The 19,781-nt window shown below is 37.7% G+C and overlaps 1 protein-coding gene across 3 annotated transcripts in view; it reads left to right on the top strand.

The window, feature by feature from the left end:
- SEMA5A (semaphorin 5A) overlaps window positions 1-19,781 on the top strand; it is a 419,645-nt gene that overhangs the window by 267,479 nt on the left and 132,385 nt on the right. For all 3 annotated transcript variants that reach the window (XM_088054549.1, XM_088054546.1, XM_088054542.1), the window contains 2 exons: window positions 1,773-1,908; window positions 5,719-5,923. In XM_088054549.1, the coding sequence (XP_087910675.1) occupies window positions 1,773-1,908; window positions 5,719-5,923 (341 nt within the window). The remainder of the gene's footprint in view (window positions 1-1,772; window positions 1,909-5,718; window positions 5,924-19,781) is intronic.

Genomic DNA, 19,781 nt, shown 5'->3' with positions numbered 1-19,781 from the left:
CACGATTTCTTCATCATCACAATTTCTTACTTCTCTTTCACTACTTGGTACGATTATCTCTCTGACATTTAAGTTTTGCCAAAAGGTACATTCCTAGATTATCTCCTAGTTACACTGCTTACATTGCAATATCTGCTATATAGTTCATCTGCAGGTCACATGTGGCCTACCAAGCCTTAGCATAACTACTACTAATGTCAACTAATGCTAACTATTAACGTTTGTTACTATCTTAATAATACAGTTTATTGAACCAAATGGCAACACTGAGATCATGCAGAAACAGCCAGATTTTATTCTCAGGCACACCTTTTTTATAGGGCTTTCAAATTTCCCTTCTTAGAGTTGTGATTGGTTAAAGATCTAAACTTCGCCTAGCTCACTGGCCAATGACATGGGTGCATCTGAGCTTCAAAGGGATTGGCTGAGGTCCTCTGTTTGAACTTGAAATCAGCCTATCAATAACATGTCCCATGCTTGGGGACTTGTTTACTTCTAGTGAGCGAATGAGCTAGCTGGTCGAATAAGTGTCACGGCTAAATTATCTGTGCAGCCACAGACCAGCTATGGCTGTCACAGTCATGAAATTCAAGAAAACACTGGTACAGTTAATTATATTAGTGAGATGCATTTAATGATATAAGCAAGGATTTGTCAGCTCAAACGATGATTGATTCTGCAGAAGTTGTAAGCATGGAACTTCAAGATGTGGGCTTCCTTTGAAATAAGGGAGACAAGCATAAAAAAGCAAATTGCTCTTTTGTCCTGGTATTTAATCCATGTATCCTAACTCTTTTCAGTTGTTGGGTTTTTTCCCCCATCATTATAGAGTTTCTATAGTATGTTTTCTTAAGCCCTGTGTGAATTCTAGGCTAAGCTTTAAAAAAAAAAAATAGGGGAAAAAAAAAAGAGAAAAGAAAAGAAAGAAGAATGCTGTGTGGATGAACTTCCAGCAGTTCTAGCTGCAGATCTGTGCGATTGAGACCTTCATTATTTATTCCATTATCTCAAAATGAGGAAAAGAACAATGCAGCTTTCCATATTAGGAGCTTTCATATTTATTAAATTATATTCTTTACATTATGCAGAATTACTTTATTGCCTTGTATATCACAATTTAAGGCAAACCCAGGAAACTGTGTATTTAGTCCAGCTGCCATTTATTGATGTTTATTTTTTTAACATGATATTTTGTAAGCAGTCCAAGTTGTTTGCTCTTGATGAATTTCTGCAACTTGCATTCTTATTGCTGCACATCATCTCTTGGAAAAACACTGTTTTTGTGGACGTGTCTTTTCCAGGGATTCCATAGGATCTAGAGACATACCACAAATAGAAAACCTTTACTTATGTAATGCAGTCGTTTGTTGTATGGAGAAAACTTAAGTGAACCCTGAGAATAATATCCTCCTGAACTTTGTACCTGGAAAAGTGCATGTGATTATGTGTGGAAGTGTAGCAGTATTAGAAGTATAGTATGGTGTTAGAGCAGCAGCAGAAAGTAGGAAGTTCTGAGTTTTTCCCCACAGCCGTTTCTTGGTAAGGCTGGCAAATATTTTAAATGCAATGACTGTGCTAAATCAGCTCAACATATAGCATTATTTTGAGATATCATCTCCTGGCTGATCATATCTGCTTCATTAATTACTTGAAGGATTGAAGGGTTTTTATTTATTTATTTGTTTGTTTGTTTGTTCATTTATTTATTTATTTTTCAGCAATTTGACTTCTTAATGTTATTATGTAGGTTAATGTATTTATTTCCTTCACAGGAACAGCATAGCAGCCTCAGCAGTTTGTGTTTTCAATTTGAGTGCCATAACTCAGACCTTTAATGGACCCTTCAAATACCAGGAGAATTCTCGCTCTGCTTGGCTTCCATATCCCAATCCTAACCCTAATTTTCAGGTATGGATACATGGGAGAAAATCAATATTTTATGTGAGCATTCCTCAAAGTACTGTATGGTTCATAAAGTATAAATCCAGTTTTGCACTGTTGTAGCCTAAGACCTTAAAAAAACACTGAAATAAAAAAAGTGCTTTGAAGACCCTCTTGTTTCAATGTATTTAATTTTAATTTATCCTTCCACAAAATAATTTGGATTGAAAAGCAGACGTACTTTGAAGGTTAGGAGTAAAAAGGCTTAACTTCAATCTTCTGTCAAAATAAAATATTATAGTTATCTGTCAAGGTGACATTAACTCCTGTCTGAAGTATGATCAAACTGCTATTATTTGTGTATTTGTGTTATTAGGACTTAAAAAATGGAATGGTGTCTGGCAGAAAAAAGAAAGTGAGAGGGTGGTAAAGGAGGAGTGGTCATAATTTTATTTATTTTCATGTGCAAGGTGGCCCATACTCCTTGAAGAGTCAGATTAAAAGAATCTGTGATATGTTCTGCCCCTCATTTGAATTTGTTGGCCTCAGAGGGAGCAATAATCTGCACCTGGCTGACAGTGTAAAATCAATTAGTCAAGGTGGGTCATTTAGAGGAACTCTACAAAAAGAAAGGGGTATTTCAGTACGCAGATATGCATTGTTTTCATCTTTTGCATAGTCACCACTCCTACTAGGACAATTTTAATGAGTGTGCTTCTTTCAAGAGAGATGGAAGAAAAAGCATCATTAATGTAGTGATTAACAACAATAGCTTTTCATCAAGATATTTAAGTGTAGTCACCTCTACCCACCTTTCACCCTCCCTTAATCTCAATGCAATTTCAGAAGTTCATGTCTGCTTCAGGAACAGCCTTCCCCAGCTTGTAAGAATCATAAGATCTATGCTAGCAGGAAAAAAATCACCCATTGGGGATTGTAGGTAATTTTAATTACTTCCTGATCTATGCAAATGAAGGAAAATAAGGCACAGGTTACAGGCTAGAGCCACATTACCTTTCCTAAGTAGTATGTTTGTCATCAGCCAAGTGACAAGATTCTAAGTACACCAGAAGCCTGCAGAAGAAGGCTGCATTTGTATACAGCTTTTCACCTGTTGTAGAAGTTCTTGTATTGTCAAAATAGTGATAGGAAGAGGGTCTAAGGCTAAATTTTTGGAGGAGAAAGCCTGAAAAAATGCTTTTATGTAAAATTTTTATCACCTTTCTGACAATGTACGCATATCTAATAAAACTTATTGAACTCTCCCTACAAACTTTGTATTAATGTGGTGTTAATTATTGTGAGAGCAGCCCCTACTGAATGGTACTTACAAAGAAAGATGGCAGCATGATAGCCGTGTAAAAGCAGTTTAAGTCTCTGCTGTACTTTTAGTGTATGTCTCCAAGTCCCAGTCAAGAGAGGTGCTGAAATTTTTTTTTTAGATACCTCGCTGATTGTAATACAGCTGGATACTTCATCTAATTTACAAGAACGGTGACTACAGTTGTATCATATCTCACTGAGCCACAAACAGCTTTGAAGGTAGAGCTGGGGTTAAAAGCTGTAATGTGGCCTTTTATAACACAATATTGAAGGCAATTGATGTTAACTGATCTTTAGGTATCTCTAATGATGTCCAGCTTCTCTTCTTTCGCCAATGCTGCTTTTTATTCCCTTGAATAACTTTCTGCTATGTATCTGGCTCCATAGCTGCAGCAGTGATGCTTACTAGAAGCTAGTCTAATGCTTAGAACTTTAACCATTTTCTGTAACTTGACTTTGTGACTTTGGAGTACACATCTCACATCTCAGTCATCTTAATTGACTGAGTCATTGGTTTCCTTCCAAGAAAGGACTTTTCTTTTGTAGAGTCCTTATGATAAAGGATAAGAAGTTCTGTTTGTTTAGTCCCAGAAGTAGATTTATCCTCTGAGTATTCACCTACTCTGTAGCAACAGAGAGACGTATGTGATTTGAATGAAGACTACTGCTGTGTAGATATAGTTACATCAGACCTTGTATTTCTGAGGCTAGATTGTATTAATGAAATATTTTCCATTTTAGAATACTACTGGAGTCCCAGTTTTGAGGAACGTTGTTTTCTTCTGAGATCATTACTTTTCTCTTTAGACAGGGCAATGTCTATCATAAGACCAAGGACCACTTGCACTTCAGTGTACTATGAGTATTGAGCTAGAATTTTTCCTACTTGATAGATCCAGACAACTTCTTGGGGGTGGTTTATTTTTTTCACTGGTCTGACATACAGGGCAAGTAACTGTTTCCTGCCAGTTGTTAATTTATCATTCTTCATCATCTGATCTCCCCATTATGAAATAATTTGTTTTTACTATTTTTAGCATTTGTGGATTTGGAAAAATTACTCAAATTTGGACTGAACACATGGTAATATTAAAAAAATAATTGGCATGGTTTTGCACACTATTATTTTGCTCATGCTGTAATTCATGGCATGATTTATGACATAGTAAAGCAGAATTTAAATGGTGACTTAGTTATGCCTTTCACATCACCCAAATATTTGATAAATGTTGTGAAGTAGTGCTTTACTTCTCTGATGCAACTATGTTTGAGTAAACATGTGAATGTATATATATTCCCATACATTAAGAAGCTTTCTCTTTTGTGTCCTCAACACGAATACGTTGAAATTAACTCCCACTTATTTTGCCTTGTTTAGTTGTGTTTGAAACTTTTTTATGCAGCTTGTGGATGTTCTCCTGTAAGAAAAGAACACAGTTTTCAGATTTAAAATATGGTCAGTTTTAAAGAAAAAAAAAAAGTCTTTGCAATGGATAATATTTCATAGAGCTCTGCACTGTCCATTTTTGCTACTTAAGACAGCGTCCTAAGAAGCTTCTAGAACTGCATGTTGTACTTTCACCTGGGATTCCTGTCAGAACCTGTCTGTATTAGGACTTGAGGTTTCCTTTGAAAATTTGTTAAGTCTTCAGCATTAAGGTCTTTGAAAATTATAAAGAAAACTAGTCAGAAAATCTGTTGCATATAGGTAATACCTTACAAAAAGAAAGGCCTTGTAAAAATATAGTTTAAGTCCCACTACTCTAGCTAAGCTAGCAGCTAGCTTCTAAGTTGCCATGTGAAAAAAATTATGAGAGTGAGAATCAGTTAGCACAACAATCTATTCTGGTAACAAAACCGTTCACACCTGCAAAAACAAGAAATCTATCCCATGGGAGTCAGTGAGCAAAATATGTAAACTATCGAGGAATAGAGAGATGTGATGGACATGTAAAATGCCATTTACTAACCAATGAATTGAGTGGCAAGAAAGTTATAAGCCAATTAGTGTAAAATGCGAGGTCTTCGAAAACTGTATAAAAATGGGCTGTAGCATTAAAGATTGGCTTTTCTGCATGAAGAAACTGAGTCCCGTCTGCTTGTATTACGACAAAAATAATTTGGTTTTCTGAATGGTAGTTTTTCTCCTTCCTGCCCTGTGAACATAGGATACAGCAAAATATTTCCATAATCCACTTGTGCTGGTCAGTCTGGTGCTCTTCCATATTGTTATTTAGAATTATTCTTTTTATTGTTATTATATATATTATATATATATGTATATATAGTTATTTTTACTTAAAATTAGGGAGCCTCCATAGTAGTGTCTTAGGAAAACTGAGCTTCCTGAGTCCTTGGACAGTCTGGGTAGCACCAAAATGGGACCTGAAAGTTGAATTTTACATTGTCATTACAAGATATGATCTTGCTTTTATTTTCTTGTGCTATAAATCAGAGAGTAAATCCATTGTTATTGTTGGCACATATAGTCATGCTACATTTCTGTTTTTACAGTGTGGCACCATGGACCAGGGTTTGTATGTAAATCTGACTGAGAGAAATCTTCAAGATGCACAAAAATTCTTCTTAATGCATGAGGTTATTCAACCAGTTATACCAATTCCTTACTTCATGGAAGACAACAGCCGATTTTCCCATGTGGTTGTGGATGTTGTGCAGGGGAAGGACATGCTTTTCCATATCATCTATCTTGCCACAGGTATGAAATTTCATTGCTGTGGTAACTGCAAAAGTTTATGAGTTCTTTGAGTTTTAGTGTTCTGTTAATTACTGTCGCTCTATTAGGAACAGCGAGAAGAATGACACAGACTCTCTAGGGAGTCGATCAGGAGAATTTCTCTCGGTTTATTGCTTTAGATCTTTTTTATAGACTGATACATGAAAAGTACAGAAAAGAAACTCTTATTGGCTAGTAAACTAACACATCACCATCATAGGTCAGTGGGATACACCACCCCTCGACCTTCTCTTGCAAGAAAGCAAGGAACAGACAAACAGCACCTGCAAGGCTGTTTTCTGTCTCTGAGGATTGTTTTAATTCCTCCCCATGATTTCCCAGGCCACTTTCTCAGGCAAGACTGAGAAATCTATGCGGCCTGCAATTTCCACAGGCACCGTGCTCTCTGTTTCACAGTTAGCATCCATAAATTACTTGTGAAATATATGTGCAGCACCTTGAATATCAGCTTTTCCTCTTTGACACAGTCACCTGTCTATCTTTTATATTTTCTGAGTAGATTAATTTAGCCATGACAATATGTTTTATGTTATTTTGTGAACTCCAGTTTTGGTGTCTGTTTCCTATTCTCCTTTGAAGCTGTGAAGTTTGTGTGGTCTTGAAGTAATCAAACATTGGAAATTTTACAAATGAGACTTTTCACTATCTTTTGTTCTTTTTACTTAGTTAAGGGTACAAACTTAAAATCCCAAGATAAAATTGTTTAGGACCCTCTGATAAAAATGTAACTTCATAAATAACAAATACAGATAATGCTATTTATATTTCTGAATTTTTTAACATGTGTATTTTATTAACTTTCCTTTTCATCTCATTTTTGAGATGTTCATTGTGTTGTGTTATACCCTGTCTTATTATTTGCCCATTTATATGTAAGCATAGCAGTGAAAGAAAAACAACCCTCCACCTTATATTGCTTTGGTTACAGCCATTGCCTTCTTGGTTCAAAATTTCAATCTTCTTAAAAATAACGAGGGTATTGGAGAACTGCTTTTGCAGAACAAGGATGTCCCCAGCTGAGACTGAAATACTAGATTGGACTACTATGTTCAAAGCTTCATGGTATAAAACTTAGGATAGTTTTTAAATACTTGGGCCTATGCACATTGATAGGGACTAGCTCGTCTAAGCAAAGGTTTGTTAATTTTCAGTTTGTCTCATTGTGCTCCTCAAAAGCTGGGCAGTAGCAGAAAAGCTTTTGATAGGTTAAAATGATGCTTGGATTTGACCAGTTCTAGTCAAAACAGTCTGGTGGTTGGTAAATCAGTTCATTTGAAGTTAAATCATGTCAATACTAAGTGGTGTTTGTATTGTACAGGCCTCCTGATATTTGCATTTCAGGCCAAACCTGAATTAAAGAATCATGCACTGATTTGGTTTTATATGAAGAGACTATCACTGCATTGTGGGACATTTACATTATTTACAGTCTTTGAAGCATCAAGAATAATGACTTTTTTCATAGTTCTGATTGTCTTCAGGTTTCAGTTTCCGTTGGTTGTGTTACATTTTACATTTGAGTCAGTAAATGAGGATCTAAAATTTTATGCTTCATGGCTCATTAATAAATTGTGTTCTGGAGTGATTCAGTGTTCTTTACATGCTGCTAAAAATATATATATTGCTCCTATGCTCTTTGTGATGTATGCTTGCCTTTCACTTTCATTCTTCTCTGTACATCTGGTTTTGACCATTCATGGAAGCAGGGAACTTATATTAGCTGGAGCTTTAGTCTAAATTCATCTCATGATTTCCTGTAACTGGACAGTATGTGTTTTATAAGTGTGAGAAAGCATATGATAAAGCCCCCCCCATTCTATTCTTGCAATTTTCTTGATGTAGTCAATTCTATTTCACATGTATTTCACTGAATCACAGTGGATTTTGTTAACATTTCTTCTATCCCAATTGAGTGTAAGTGTTAAGACTTATTTTCTAAGAAATATTAATACTCACTTTTGGTAGAATTTGAAATTATCACACTTTTATATACAAATATCACAGGTAGAGTGTATAAGCATAGTTTGAAAATTTGAACAATTTTTTAAAAAATACAAAATTACACTGTAATTTATTTATATATTAAAATTGTAGGAGAAAGGTGGTACTTTGGCTTCTTTGGGGTGCAGATCATAATTTTAATTTCATTATATTGTTGATATTGTGGCATCTTATTTCTCCTAAGCCCTGCATCTTATTTCTCCTGAGCCTTTGCTTACGTAGAAACTGTGGAGTAGTTAGCAGTGAGTTTTCGTCATAAAGTGAATATGGTAAAAGATTACTGAGAAAAATGCCACTACTTCTGTACACAGAAGTAACTAAACTAACAGAAACTAAAAGGCAGCAGCCTTAACTTTGAAAATAAACAATAGTTTTGAAAACAACCCAAGTTTAAGGCTTTTGAATTTCTACAGTGTCCAGCTTTACTCCCACATAAAATGTCCTCTACCCCAAGCTCCTAACACCATAGAGCAGGTGTATATTTGGGAGAGATGAAAGACCGGGCTGACAGTTACTACCAGTCTGAGAAATGTTGTTATATCTTTCCTGATTTAATTTATTTGCATTATTAAAAGTTGTGGTAAATTAAATTTGGAATTGAATTTTTACCACAATGCTCCATCTTCAAAAAAGAGACTAAGGAATAAAAGCTGACAAGCAGAAAAGGCCCTGGGGATGCTGGCCAATAGCAACAAAACATGAGCCAGAGTGTGCCCAGGTGGCCAAGAAGGCCAAGGGCATCCTGGCCTGTATCAGCAATGGTGTGGCCAGCAGGACCAGGGTGTGATCTTCATCCTGTACTCAACCATTGGTGTGGCTGCACCTTGAAACCTGTGTTCAGGCCCTCCAATACATTCAGGTGCTGAGGGTGGCCATCGAAGGGACACATAGCTGGTGAAGGGTCTTGTGAGGAGTGGCTGGGGGAGCTGGGATCATTTAACCTGAAGAAGAGGAGGCTCGGGGGAACATTATCACTCTCTACAACGGCCTGAAAAGAGGTTGTAGCCAGGTCAGGGTCAGTCTCTTCTCACAAGTAACAAGCAATAGGACCAGAGGAAATGTCCTCCAGTTTTGCCAGAGGAGATTTAGATTTGATACTAGGATGAATTTCTTCATTGAAATAGTATTCAGGCATTAGAACAGGCTGCTTGGGGAAGTGGTGGACTCAGCATCCCGGGAAGTATTTGAAAGACATGTAGATGTGGGACTTAGGGACATGGTTTAGTGGTGGATTCATCAGTTCTGGATTAACAATCAGACTTGATGATCTTAAAGGTCTTTTCAAAGCTAAACAGTCTATGATTCCATCACCTGGGGAGCAACAGTCTAGTGGACATTCCATCCCTGGGAAAGTCAAGGAGCACACCTCCTTGGAGCACACTTCTCTGGGCACATGATGGAGAAAAAGGTGATTTGGAGCATTCAGCATGGATTACTCAAGGATTAAGCTCATCTGAAAATGTAATTACTTTCTGTATTAAAATGACTGGATTTGTGCATGAGGAGAAAATAGTACCTCAATTTTAGCAAGACTTTTGACACTGTCTCTCTCATTATTCATATATCCAAATTAGGATATAGGGTCCATATGGGTGGGCAGCTGGATCTATAAAACCTGCTAGGATGTCAGGCTCAGAGGGTAGTTTTAATGATGTATAGAAATAGTGATGTATAGAAATGATAAGGATAATGTATAGTGATGTATAGAAATGATAAGGATCCAAGTACTGTCCTATTCAACTTTTTTTTGTCATCCTGAGACTTAAAGCCTTCCGATAATGTTTTCATGTTTATAGAACTTTCATGGGAAAGCAACTAAAACTAGGAAAATATTAACAGAAATCTTTAAGTCTCAGGGTGACATCTCACCCTTTCTTCTTAAAAAAATAAAAGAAAAATTACCAATATTCTAAACAATCAGAAAGGAAAATAAACAATGTTCTAAACAATCAGAAGGCTTTAATTTCAGGGTGATATCTCACCCTTTCTCCATTACAAAAAAACAAAACCAAAAACTTTTTCAGTGTCTGCTTGTGGAGGAGCCATCGGGGTGATCACTCACGTCTGCATCTGAGTCATCATCCGATGGCATCCATTTGATGACTTTCAATTTGGTCACAGATTCTGCCTATGTGGCCGACATAGCCCAGCAGTTGGGTCATTCAGTTTTGAAGGAAATCAGTAATCCTGACTTGTTTCATTTACTGAAGACCTTGTGGTATGCCATTCAGGCCCAGGTGCATCCGTACTATGTTCTGTATGTGAGCAGTCATACCAATTTGCCAGGGTTCATTGCAGAAGGTAAGGTGTGGGCTGACAAGTTGGCTAACCCAGAGTGGGTTGCGACTCAGGCTACTATGCTTGCACAGGCCAAGGCATCGCATCGGTTTTTCCACCAGAATGCATATACTTTTTCAGAAGCAGTTTCAGTTGACATCAGCTGAGGCCCATGACGTTGTCAAGTCTTGTGATGATTGTAATGCACTTGCTGTGCCTTTGCTGGCATGGGTAAACCCCAGAGGCCTTAGGGCCTTGGAGCTTTGGTAGACAGATGTCGCCCAAGTTGCCAAGTTCGGCCAGCTCCGGTATGTGCATGTCAGTGTGGACACTTTCTGCTCTGCAATGTGGGCTTCTGCTCACACAGGAGAAAAGACCTGCGATGTAATTGCCCACTGAAGGCAGGCCTTTGCCGTCTTAGGCATACCTTCTGCTGTGAAGACCAATAATGGTCCTGCTTACACCTCTCAGAAGGTGCAGCAGTTCCTGCAGCTGTGGGGTGTGTCACACAAGTTTGGTATCCCTCATTCTCTGACAGATCAAGCTATTGTAGAATGTCATACTATTGGGAATGGCTAGGAGCATGACACGGACTCTCTTGTGAGTTGAACAGGAGAGCGAGGTTTATTACCTCAGATCTTCTTTTATAGACCGATACGAGAAAGTACAGAAAGGTAAAACTCTTATTGTTAGTAAACTAACACATTACCATCATTGGTCAGTGGGGTATACCAACCCTCGACCTTCTCTTGCAAGAAAACAAGAAACTGACCAGCACCTGCAAGGCTGTCTTCTATCTCTGAGGATTGTTTTAATTCTTCCTTATGATTTCCCAGGCCACTTTCTCAGGTGAGACTGAGAAAGTTGCGTGGCCTGCTTTTCCACAGGCACTGTGCTCCCTGCTTTTGCTCATATTTAGCATCCATAGTAGAACGTGCTCATGGTACACTGAGTTCTACAGAAGCAAAAAGAGGGAATGCAGGGTGAAACCCCACACAGTCAGTTGGAAAAAGCTTTATATACCCTCAATCACCTCACAGTGCTGCAGAACTCCAATAACCCAGTCATGCTGAACCATCACCTTTCATTGCGGGCTTCGGATGAGATGCATCAGCCTCAAGCGAAGGTTCAAGTGAGGAGTTTAGTCACCAAACAGTGGGAAGGTCCCTATGACCTTATTGCTTCAGGGCACGGGTATGTGTGTGTATCCACAGATACTGGGGTATGCTGGGTACCTGCAAAGTCCATTCGTCCTGACCTGTGACTGCAAAGGAAAAATCCAGCCAATGGGCAAGTGACCAAATTGAAAATCATCAAATGGATAGGCCATCGGATGATGACTCAGAGGCAGATGACGTGAGTGGTCACCCTGATGGCTCCTCCACAGGCAGACACTGAAAATGTTTTAATTTTTGTTTTTGTGATGGAGAAAGGGTGAGATATCACCCTGAAATTAGAGCCTTCTGATTGCTTAGAACATTGTTAATTTTCTTTGTTCATTTTTCTTTTTTAAAGGAGAAAGGGTGAGATGCCACCCTGAGACTTAAAGTTTTCTGATAATGCTTTCCTAGTTTTAGTTGCTTTCCCATGAAAGTTCTATAAACATGGGTTGTTTATCATGTTCCTTCTAAGAAACGTCTTTTGATGGATGTTTCACATGACCAGTGTGCTTGGGAAGGTGGTAACTTGATTGTCCAATCCCTGGTCATTGTCGAGAATCTATAAATACTGGAGTCAGAGAATAAAGTGGCCTTTTTCCTTTTCTAACACTGAGAAACATTTGTGTGAATCATTTTGTGTCCTTTAGTGACATTTTTTAATCAATGACCTGGAGGAGGGCAAGGAGCACACTCCATCATGTGTACAGGTGTGTGACAGTTTTAAAGCATTAGCTAAAAATCAGCAGAAAACTTACTCATTTCTTGCTGTGAGATATGCATTAGGAGAAGGGAAAAACAGGCTTAAAAGGAATAAAGGAAGTTTATTAACAAAACTACAAGAATAAGAAACCAGAATACAACCTCCAGAAACCCTTTCTCTCCACTACTCAACCATTCCCTTGTCTAACTGACAACGTAGAGACAAAACCTGGTGGTTAAAACAGTACCAACTATACAATAGTCTTTCCATCAGTCTTTTTAGAGAGAGGAGATCTCTCATGTCATTTAATGGAGAGTTCTCCACAAGCAAACAGTTTTTCTCATGGCTTTTCATTTCCATGATGCCAGCCATCCAGAAAACTCTGCTATCATGGCTTCCTCCCATTTTCACACCACTCTGATATGTATTCATGGGCCATGAACTCAAGGAGTATTATTTTAAGGATGAGTTATTCAAAGGCAAAGGTTCTTTTCATCTGTCTCTGTGATCATCTCTGGGAACTGAGATTTTCTCTTTTTTTCTCTCTGGGGGCCAAGGGTCTTCATCAACTCTCACTTCTCTCTCTCTCTGTTCCAGCATCTCATGGGACACAATGACTCCACCATCTGCTCAGCTTCATCAATGAGTACCTTTGCTCAGACCTACACTTTGAAATACTTCATTCCCCCAAAATACTCTTTCATGAATTAAAGGAATTTTTCAGGTTGATCACTCTCTTCCCCTTTCTCTGGAAAGGGATTAAATCTGCAGGTCTCATCTGGGTAGTGAAAGGGTTAAAATCTGGCTCAAACTGTGGCAGATTTCATGGTGTCGGATTTCAGCTTGGCAGCCCTGGAAAGACAGCAGACTGGTTTCAACTTGGAGCTGTCTGTTCGGGCCCTGGGGGCGAGCAGCTGTGGCCTGCCCCAGCCGAGGGCTGGGGCCACGGGAGAGCCTGTCCTCCTCTGGGAAAGGCTTCAGCCACCCCACTGGAATAGGACCCAGAAGGCTTCCGAGAAAAGCTGCAGCAGAGCCCGGCCCCAGCCTGGGGCCAGAGGGGATCACCACAGGCTCCATCCCCCGCCTGAGTCGCAGGAGGCTGAGCCCAGACCCCGCCGGGCTACACAGGCCTGGGGGCAGGGGAAGTGGGAGCCAGCTGGAGTTCTGTTACCTTTCAAAGCTGGAAACAAAGAGAGACAGAAGTTCCTGGGTTTACGTTTAAAAGGTGGCATTCACAAAAGTGATCTTACTTTTCAGTGGTCCAAAACTGCTGTCAGTTCTCAGAAATGGCCAGCTATTGGCCAGGTCTCAGGCAGAGAAGAAACTCCCAGGAGCCACTCTCTCAAAGCCTTCATTTCCATGTTTTCTACTTTTTTTTTTTTCCTAAATGCCAAACCATCATAAGGTGACACCCCACTAGGATACCAGTAGTTACACTGGAGGATATGCCATCCAAAGTTCTTAGGCATGCTGAAGGGATGCCATCACTGCAAAGACAGCCAGTAGCATCTTGGGCTGTATTATCAGGAACACAGCTAGGAGATCAAAGGAGGAGGTTGTTCCCCAGTTTTGGCCTCCCCCAATTCAAGAAGGACATGGATAAAATGGAGCAAATTCAGTGGAGTGCCACCTTCTGTTGGGGGCTGGAGCACCGTGCCTTAGAAAGGGAAGCTGAGGGAGCTGGCCTTGTTCGTCCTTGAGGAGAAAGGCATTTTGCGGGGCAGGATGCTGGTAAACGTCCTGCTAATACCTGCAGGGAGTTTACATGGAGAATGGTGACATGCTCTTCACACTGGTGCATGGTAGGAAGACAATGGAAAACAGGCAGAGAATTTCAGACTGGATATAAAGAAAAAACTTTCTCACTTCTAGGACAGTCAAGCAACAGGCTGTGCAGTCTCCATTCTTGGAGGTTTTTGAGACCAAACAACATAGTCTGTTATAGCTAGCTGTCTTTTGAGCAGAAGGTTGGACTTAAGACCTTCTGATCTCTTCTCCAACCTAAAATATCCTGTGCTTATAGTATGCCAGTATTGTTGGTTGGTCTAAATGGCATTTTTATTCAACACTGTAATAATAGATGTCATTGTACTTCCTACTGCCTGAATGAAAGTGCTTTCAACTCTGATGTTAGTTCTGTCATTAAGCAATTTGCACTTAGCAGTGTGAAGCAGGATGGACCCAAACCATGCTGTGAGAGATGTACACCAACTTTTGTAGTTATAATTCATTCCAATTTTCTGCAAAAAATTGTATTTTAAAATGCACAAAGCTTCAGTGGAAAAGTAGGCATACAGATTGGATTTAATAAAAAATTAATGTTCTGCTGTCTTTGTTATTCAAAGCAAAAATCACATTTTTTTTTAAACATGTGGCCAATAGTTAAGAGAAAATTCTCTCACCTACCCACCCTGTTGTTAGAATACAACTATTACAGGGGAGAATAATCCTGGGAGTATAAAAGTACAATCTAATTTCATTATATCTTAAATAGATGTAGTATTACTGGTGTAGTATTACTTTAGGAGAGACTGAGAGTAAGGAAAAAAATGCATTAATCTGCTGAGTCAACAGTTTTAATTTCCTAAACCTTTACCAAGTCATCATTCAGCTAGGAGATTCTGGTATGCTTGGGCTTAAGAGCTACTGCTTATATAAAAAATATACTTTGGTAATTTGAAGAAACATTTTAATCTTTCACTGTACTAGCTTCTAACACAGAATGAAGGGTTATATCAATTCCTGCACATGTTGTGCTGCTGGCTTTAGGCAAGAAGAAATCCCTGGAACAATTTCTCACGATTTAAAAAGGAAGATCAAGAAAATCATGCATGGGTGTTCTGAACTAAAAATCATCTATAAGACTGCATGGAACGCAGAGCAAGCTATAGAAACACTAAATATTCTTAAAACTCTTTAAGTTTGAAAGGCATCTTTCTTTGTAAAAAAAAAAAAATCCAATCAATATGTCATAGTTTGTTTCCCTCCCTTTTGTCCCTTCTCCCCTCTCTTCATAATTCTTTCCTCCATTTTATTTCTTTTCTACACTGTCAATGCCTAGGTGTTTCATGGTTTAAAAATGTTGCTGATATGTTTTTTCAAAATAGGATGCTGCAGAAAGAGGAGGTAGCCCTTATTCATAGAACTGTTTCAAAATTTATTTTCACTCAAATGAAAAAGAAAAATTTGAGGGCATTATGAACATATAATTAACTTGGGAGTTCAGGAAAGATAATACTTGCACTCTCTGGTGAAAAACTTTAAAAACCATCCTTAAAAACTGCTTGGTGGAAAAACTCCTGTGTTTCTCCTGTGCTTCTATCCCACTGGACAGAGAATGTCCCCTTTGTATCCTGAGTAGAAATGGTATATGCCCAGTGGTAGATCTTAGTTACTGGGATTTATAGTACGTCAAAGATGAAATTAGGGTATAGAAAGAAAGTATGAAACCTGAAGAAAGATTTATTGTTAGCTACATTGCATGTCTCTAAAGAGTGGATTGTTCACAGAAGTGAACCACAGTTTTTATGCCATAAATCTAGTTTTTATCTGAGGTTTAAAGGCCACTGGAGGATGTTACAACAGGTTTCCAATAAGTTCTAAAAATTGCAGGTAGAAATGCAGAGAATAATTATAAAAATAATTCTGATGAAACACATACAGCAATTAGAATGAAGAAGTAAGGAGGTTTCATGAAGAAATTTCAAAAGATTTTTGGAAAATACAGATCGAATTTTCATACATTTGCTTTTAGAAGAGTTGAGACAGGTAGTAAATCTCCACAAACGTTTTTTTCTCATGAAGGCCTGAAACTAAACTAGTCCCAACCTAATGAAGAGATTTGGAAGTTTGCTTGAAACTCAGTTTGGGAATGCCATCATAACAGTTTGTATTTCTTCTTTTTGTCTTGCTAGATGGGAGTTAACTGATACAAAGTTATAAATCAAATACTCCCTGATTTGATTCTTCTGTGATTTTTGTTACAGTTCTATCTTTTACATTTTGATTTGTAATCAGTACACTACATTTTTTTCTAGGAAACAACCCAAGGTCTTAGCCAGAAAAAAGGTTGTGTGTGTTGTTACTTAAAAGTCTCTGATGAAATACTGTCATTTTCCTGGTAGACTACAGCTTCTAATCAAAGTGTGCAGCTTTCACAGTTTAATATGCATGGTGTCAGGAGATATGTAGTATCTGTGTGCAGTTGCCAACCTGAAAGTTTTAAGCAAAAATATGTGCTTATATATGTTTCATACATGGTGAAGAGAGCAACAAAGCTGGCTGCATTTTTTCCAATTTGGTGCTATTCCTGACTGCATTAAATGAATTGAGGTTCTTGGAAGTAATCTATAGAAAGGAGATACAGACTTCATGTCAGTTAAGAACCATTTTCTTTGTCTGGAAATTACAATATAAATGCAGTAATAATAAGGACCAAAGTAGTTGTAATTCGAGTCAATGCAGTAATAATAAGGACCAAAGTACTTGTAATTTGAGTCAGAAGTCAACTGTTAAAGTAATAAGTAGTCTATTTGTATGTATTAATTCTTTCTAACTGAAAACCAGAAATAGTGGAATCAGAGTAGAGATGAATAATAAGCATCTACAGGCATATACACTGTGGCACTGGTATCACTTTCTAAAACTCTTTCTTTTTGTTGTTAGAGAAAACAGAGTTGTTTTGGTTTTTATGCCATTGTTTGACAAAAGTATAGTGTGCTTTTACAGAGTTGTAAAGCACATTTGCAGTGGTTTTAAAACTATTTCCCCATAACTTGTTACCTTCTGGCCTTATGCAATACCATTTTAAGAAGCTTTAAGCAAGGATGCTCATCAGTTATTTTGATGGAGAAATCAATCTGGTGCATGTTGGAAGACACCAATCCTAATAGCAACATGGTGATCTTGATTATCATTGATTATTTTCAAAAAGTCAAACAGCGAACCATAAAATCAATAACCTTACTCTCTTCTGCTTTTGCAGTGGCACCTATCTCTGATAAAGGAAGACCCTAGCTGAATTCATACTTTGTTAATATTATTAATCTTTTCAGGAAACATTTTGCCCCAAGTTTCAAAAAAATATGTAAAAGATTGCATGGTTTTGTCGTGAAGTGTTTAATAATCACTCTTGGATTTATCCTTGCTTTTCTAAGAAGGCTTGCTGTATATTTCTGCTAGCATGTTTATGTTATTTTCCATGTAGAATATCTCTAAAGGCAAAGAAGGATAATTCAAACCTTTGTTGCTTTTCTATGTAATTTAAACAAAGTAATGTTGATTTTTCTCTGCCTTATGTATTGTGTCATCTGTACTGGGCAAAGTGGTTTTAAAATGGTACTAAATGAGAGTGGCTACATCTAAAGTCAGGGCTACAGAGTTATAAATGATACTGTGGAGCTCCAGAGGACCAAACTGGGTTTTTAAAATCCAGTTTTTGAAGTCCAGCAGTACTGATTTCTCTTGGTTTTATCACTGTGTATAGAGATAAATAATTCTGCCAGATCCAGTTGGTGAGATTTCTTAATAAATAGATGGCTCTAACTAGACATGGTTAAATTATTCATTGAGAGGAATTTATATATGAGAATTGTAGCCCTTTATTTGGTTCACAAATTACCCAGCACTTATTCATAGTAATTTTTTGTTGTTATAATCAACCCATAAATAGATCATGATTTTGATTAGTTTGTTGATGCTATTTCCTCATAGAGTTTGTTCATATTTTAGTTATCATGTTCATGAATTGCCTGCTGCAAGTAGATGGTGTTCTGTTTTCTTGAGGGACAAATTTAAGAAGCCCTTTTTTTTCTGTTAGCAAATTATCATTATGTTGTTATAATTGCCCAGCTCTGTCAGATAAAGACTATAAATAAATGTGCAAAGAACATATGGTGTCTGCACTTCTGTGCTGCTGCTAGAAATCAGAATTGCTGGAAGAAGAAGCTACTGGCTGAAGAACAGCTGGCTCTGTTTACATGGGAGTAAGATTAATGCATGGGCCAGGGAGGGAAACAGATCATAAAGAGCTGGAGACAAAGTCTCAACCGTTCATTAAAAAAGAACAACTCCTCTTTATCATAGTGATACTGAGATTTCAAGTCCTGTTTAACTACTTTATAAGCTTAGAATGGCCAAGTAGCCTTTCCTTCTTCCTATTTTTTTTATATTTTGAAATACCACCTCTTCTTCCTGAAGGAGAAACTAGACTTGACAACTCTAATGTTCATTTATTATTTTAATGCACAAAATGTGAACCTGTGAGCAAGAGAGGTATCTTACATGGTGCTCAGTGTTGTCCCGCTGTCTTGAAAGCTAAGTTCTATTATGATCTACACCTACCTTCAAAACTGTCATTTTTCCCCAATACATACATTACCAGTCAACAGGCTTGGTCTTAATTTTGGAAACAGTGCTGGAATTAGCCTTATTTTGGGGTGAAATTTGATCTTTGTACCAACTGTGTATCCCTTATGTGAGTATACAGTACTCAGGACTCTTCCTGAGAGATGTGGGGAAGAAGCTTTTCCTTTGCAGGGACTTGAATTTGTCACATGTTGCTGAAACTTCTTTAGAATATTCTTCAGGGCCTTTTACTTGTAAAAAAAACCCCTTTCTTTGAAGGTGGACATGCATAGAAGTGACTCAATAAACACATGCCAACTAAAGAAAGTGGTATAGTTCAATCATGGGGAGAAAGAAATGTTCGAACCTTACATGAAACCCAACTTTGACCCTAAAAAGCCCTAAGTTGGATCACAAGTATTTTTCCATGATACAGGCAAGATTTAGTGGGAGCTGTCAGGATATTCTAATGAACTCCTGGTTTTGTTGATGTTTAGGAGCTTCATTCTGCATCATTTTCCTGGTAAACCTCAATAAATCCAGAGGTTTATAACCAATTTACAAGCAGTGGCACTAATAATCATTAGGATTATTTTCCCCTTTCTCTTACCTAGCTCTGGTCAAAGGACATGGCAAATCTTAACAAGTTAAAGAGTTTCTCAATAAAGATATGCTTTATTTACTTTGTTACGTGTCTTGTAAGTCATCAAAATGTGAAGAATATAATTTTGTGGTATTTGTGTGAATAGTCCTGTAATCTGAATGTTATATCACAAAAGATGTATTTGGTTCCATGCATTTTACTGTCATCAAATCACTGTGTAAGAGTCACAATATTTGGAGGAAAGAGTTATTTGTTTACAGATTCATTCTTCTAACTTTTAGAATTTTTTATTTTTCTTTCTTATCCCATAAACCCTGGAAATTTGGTTCTATGGCTACAAACCTTTTGGAGGAATAGCAATGACTGCAACCAGAATAGTGCTTATGTCACCTGCCTAGGAAATACACAAAGATCTTCAACTAACAAGCTATGCAAGACTTGCTGGTTATTGACAGATATCCTGGCTCCTAGACCATTGTATAAAGAATACAGTGTAACATGATAGTATGTATTGTATACCATTGCTATGTACTATGGCTATGGTTACTTTAATATAGTAGGGAGAGTAATGAGATTAACAACTTCTGGTGGGAGGTTCTGAGATTCTTTTCTCTAATTCCAAGTTTGTTTCTGTTTCTTGTCCATTTAATTATTAATTTATTTATTTAATTATTTACTATGATTAGGAAAAAAATCAGTATCATTCTTTCCTTCTGTATTTCTCAGCAAAAG

Source organism: Pseudopodoces humilis, chromosome 1 (genome assembly GCF_049639895.1).
Source record: "Pseudopodoces humilis isolate 2021_Gansu_Grassland_sample_001 chromosome 1, ASM4963989v1, whole genome shotgun sequence".
NCBI lineage: Eukaryota > Metazoa > Chordata > Aves > Passeriformes > Paridae > Pseudopodoces > Pseudopodoces humilis.
The sequence above is the reverse complement of the archived record's forward strand: the minus strand, read 5'-3'. Positions and strand labels throughout refer to the sequence as shown.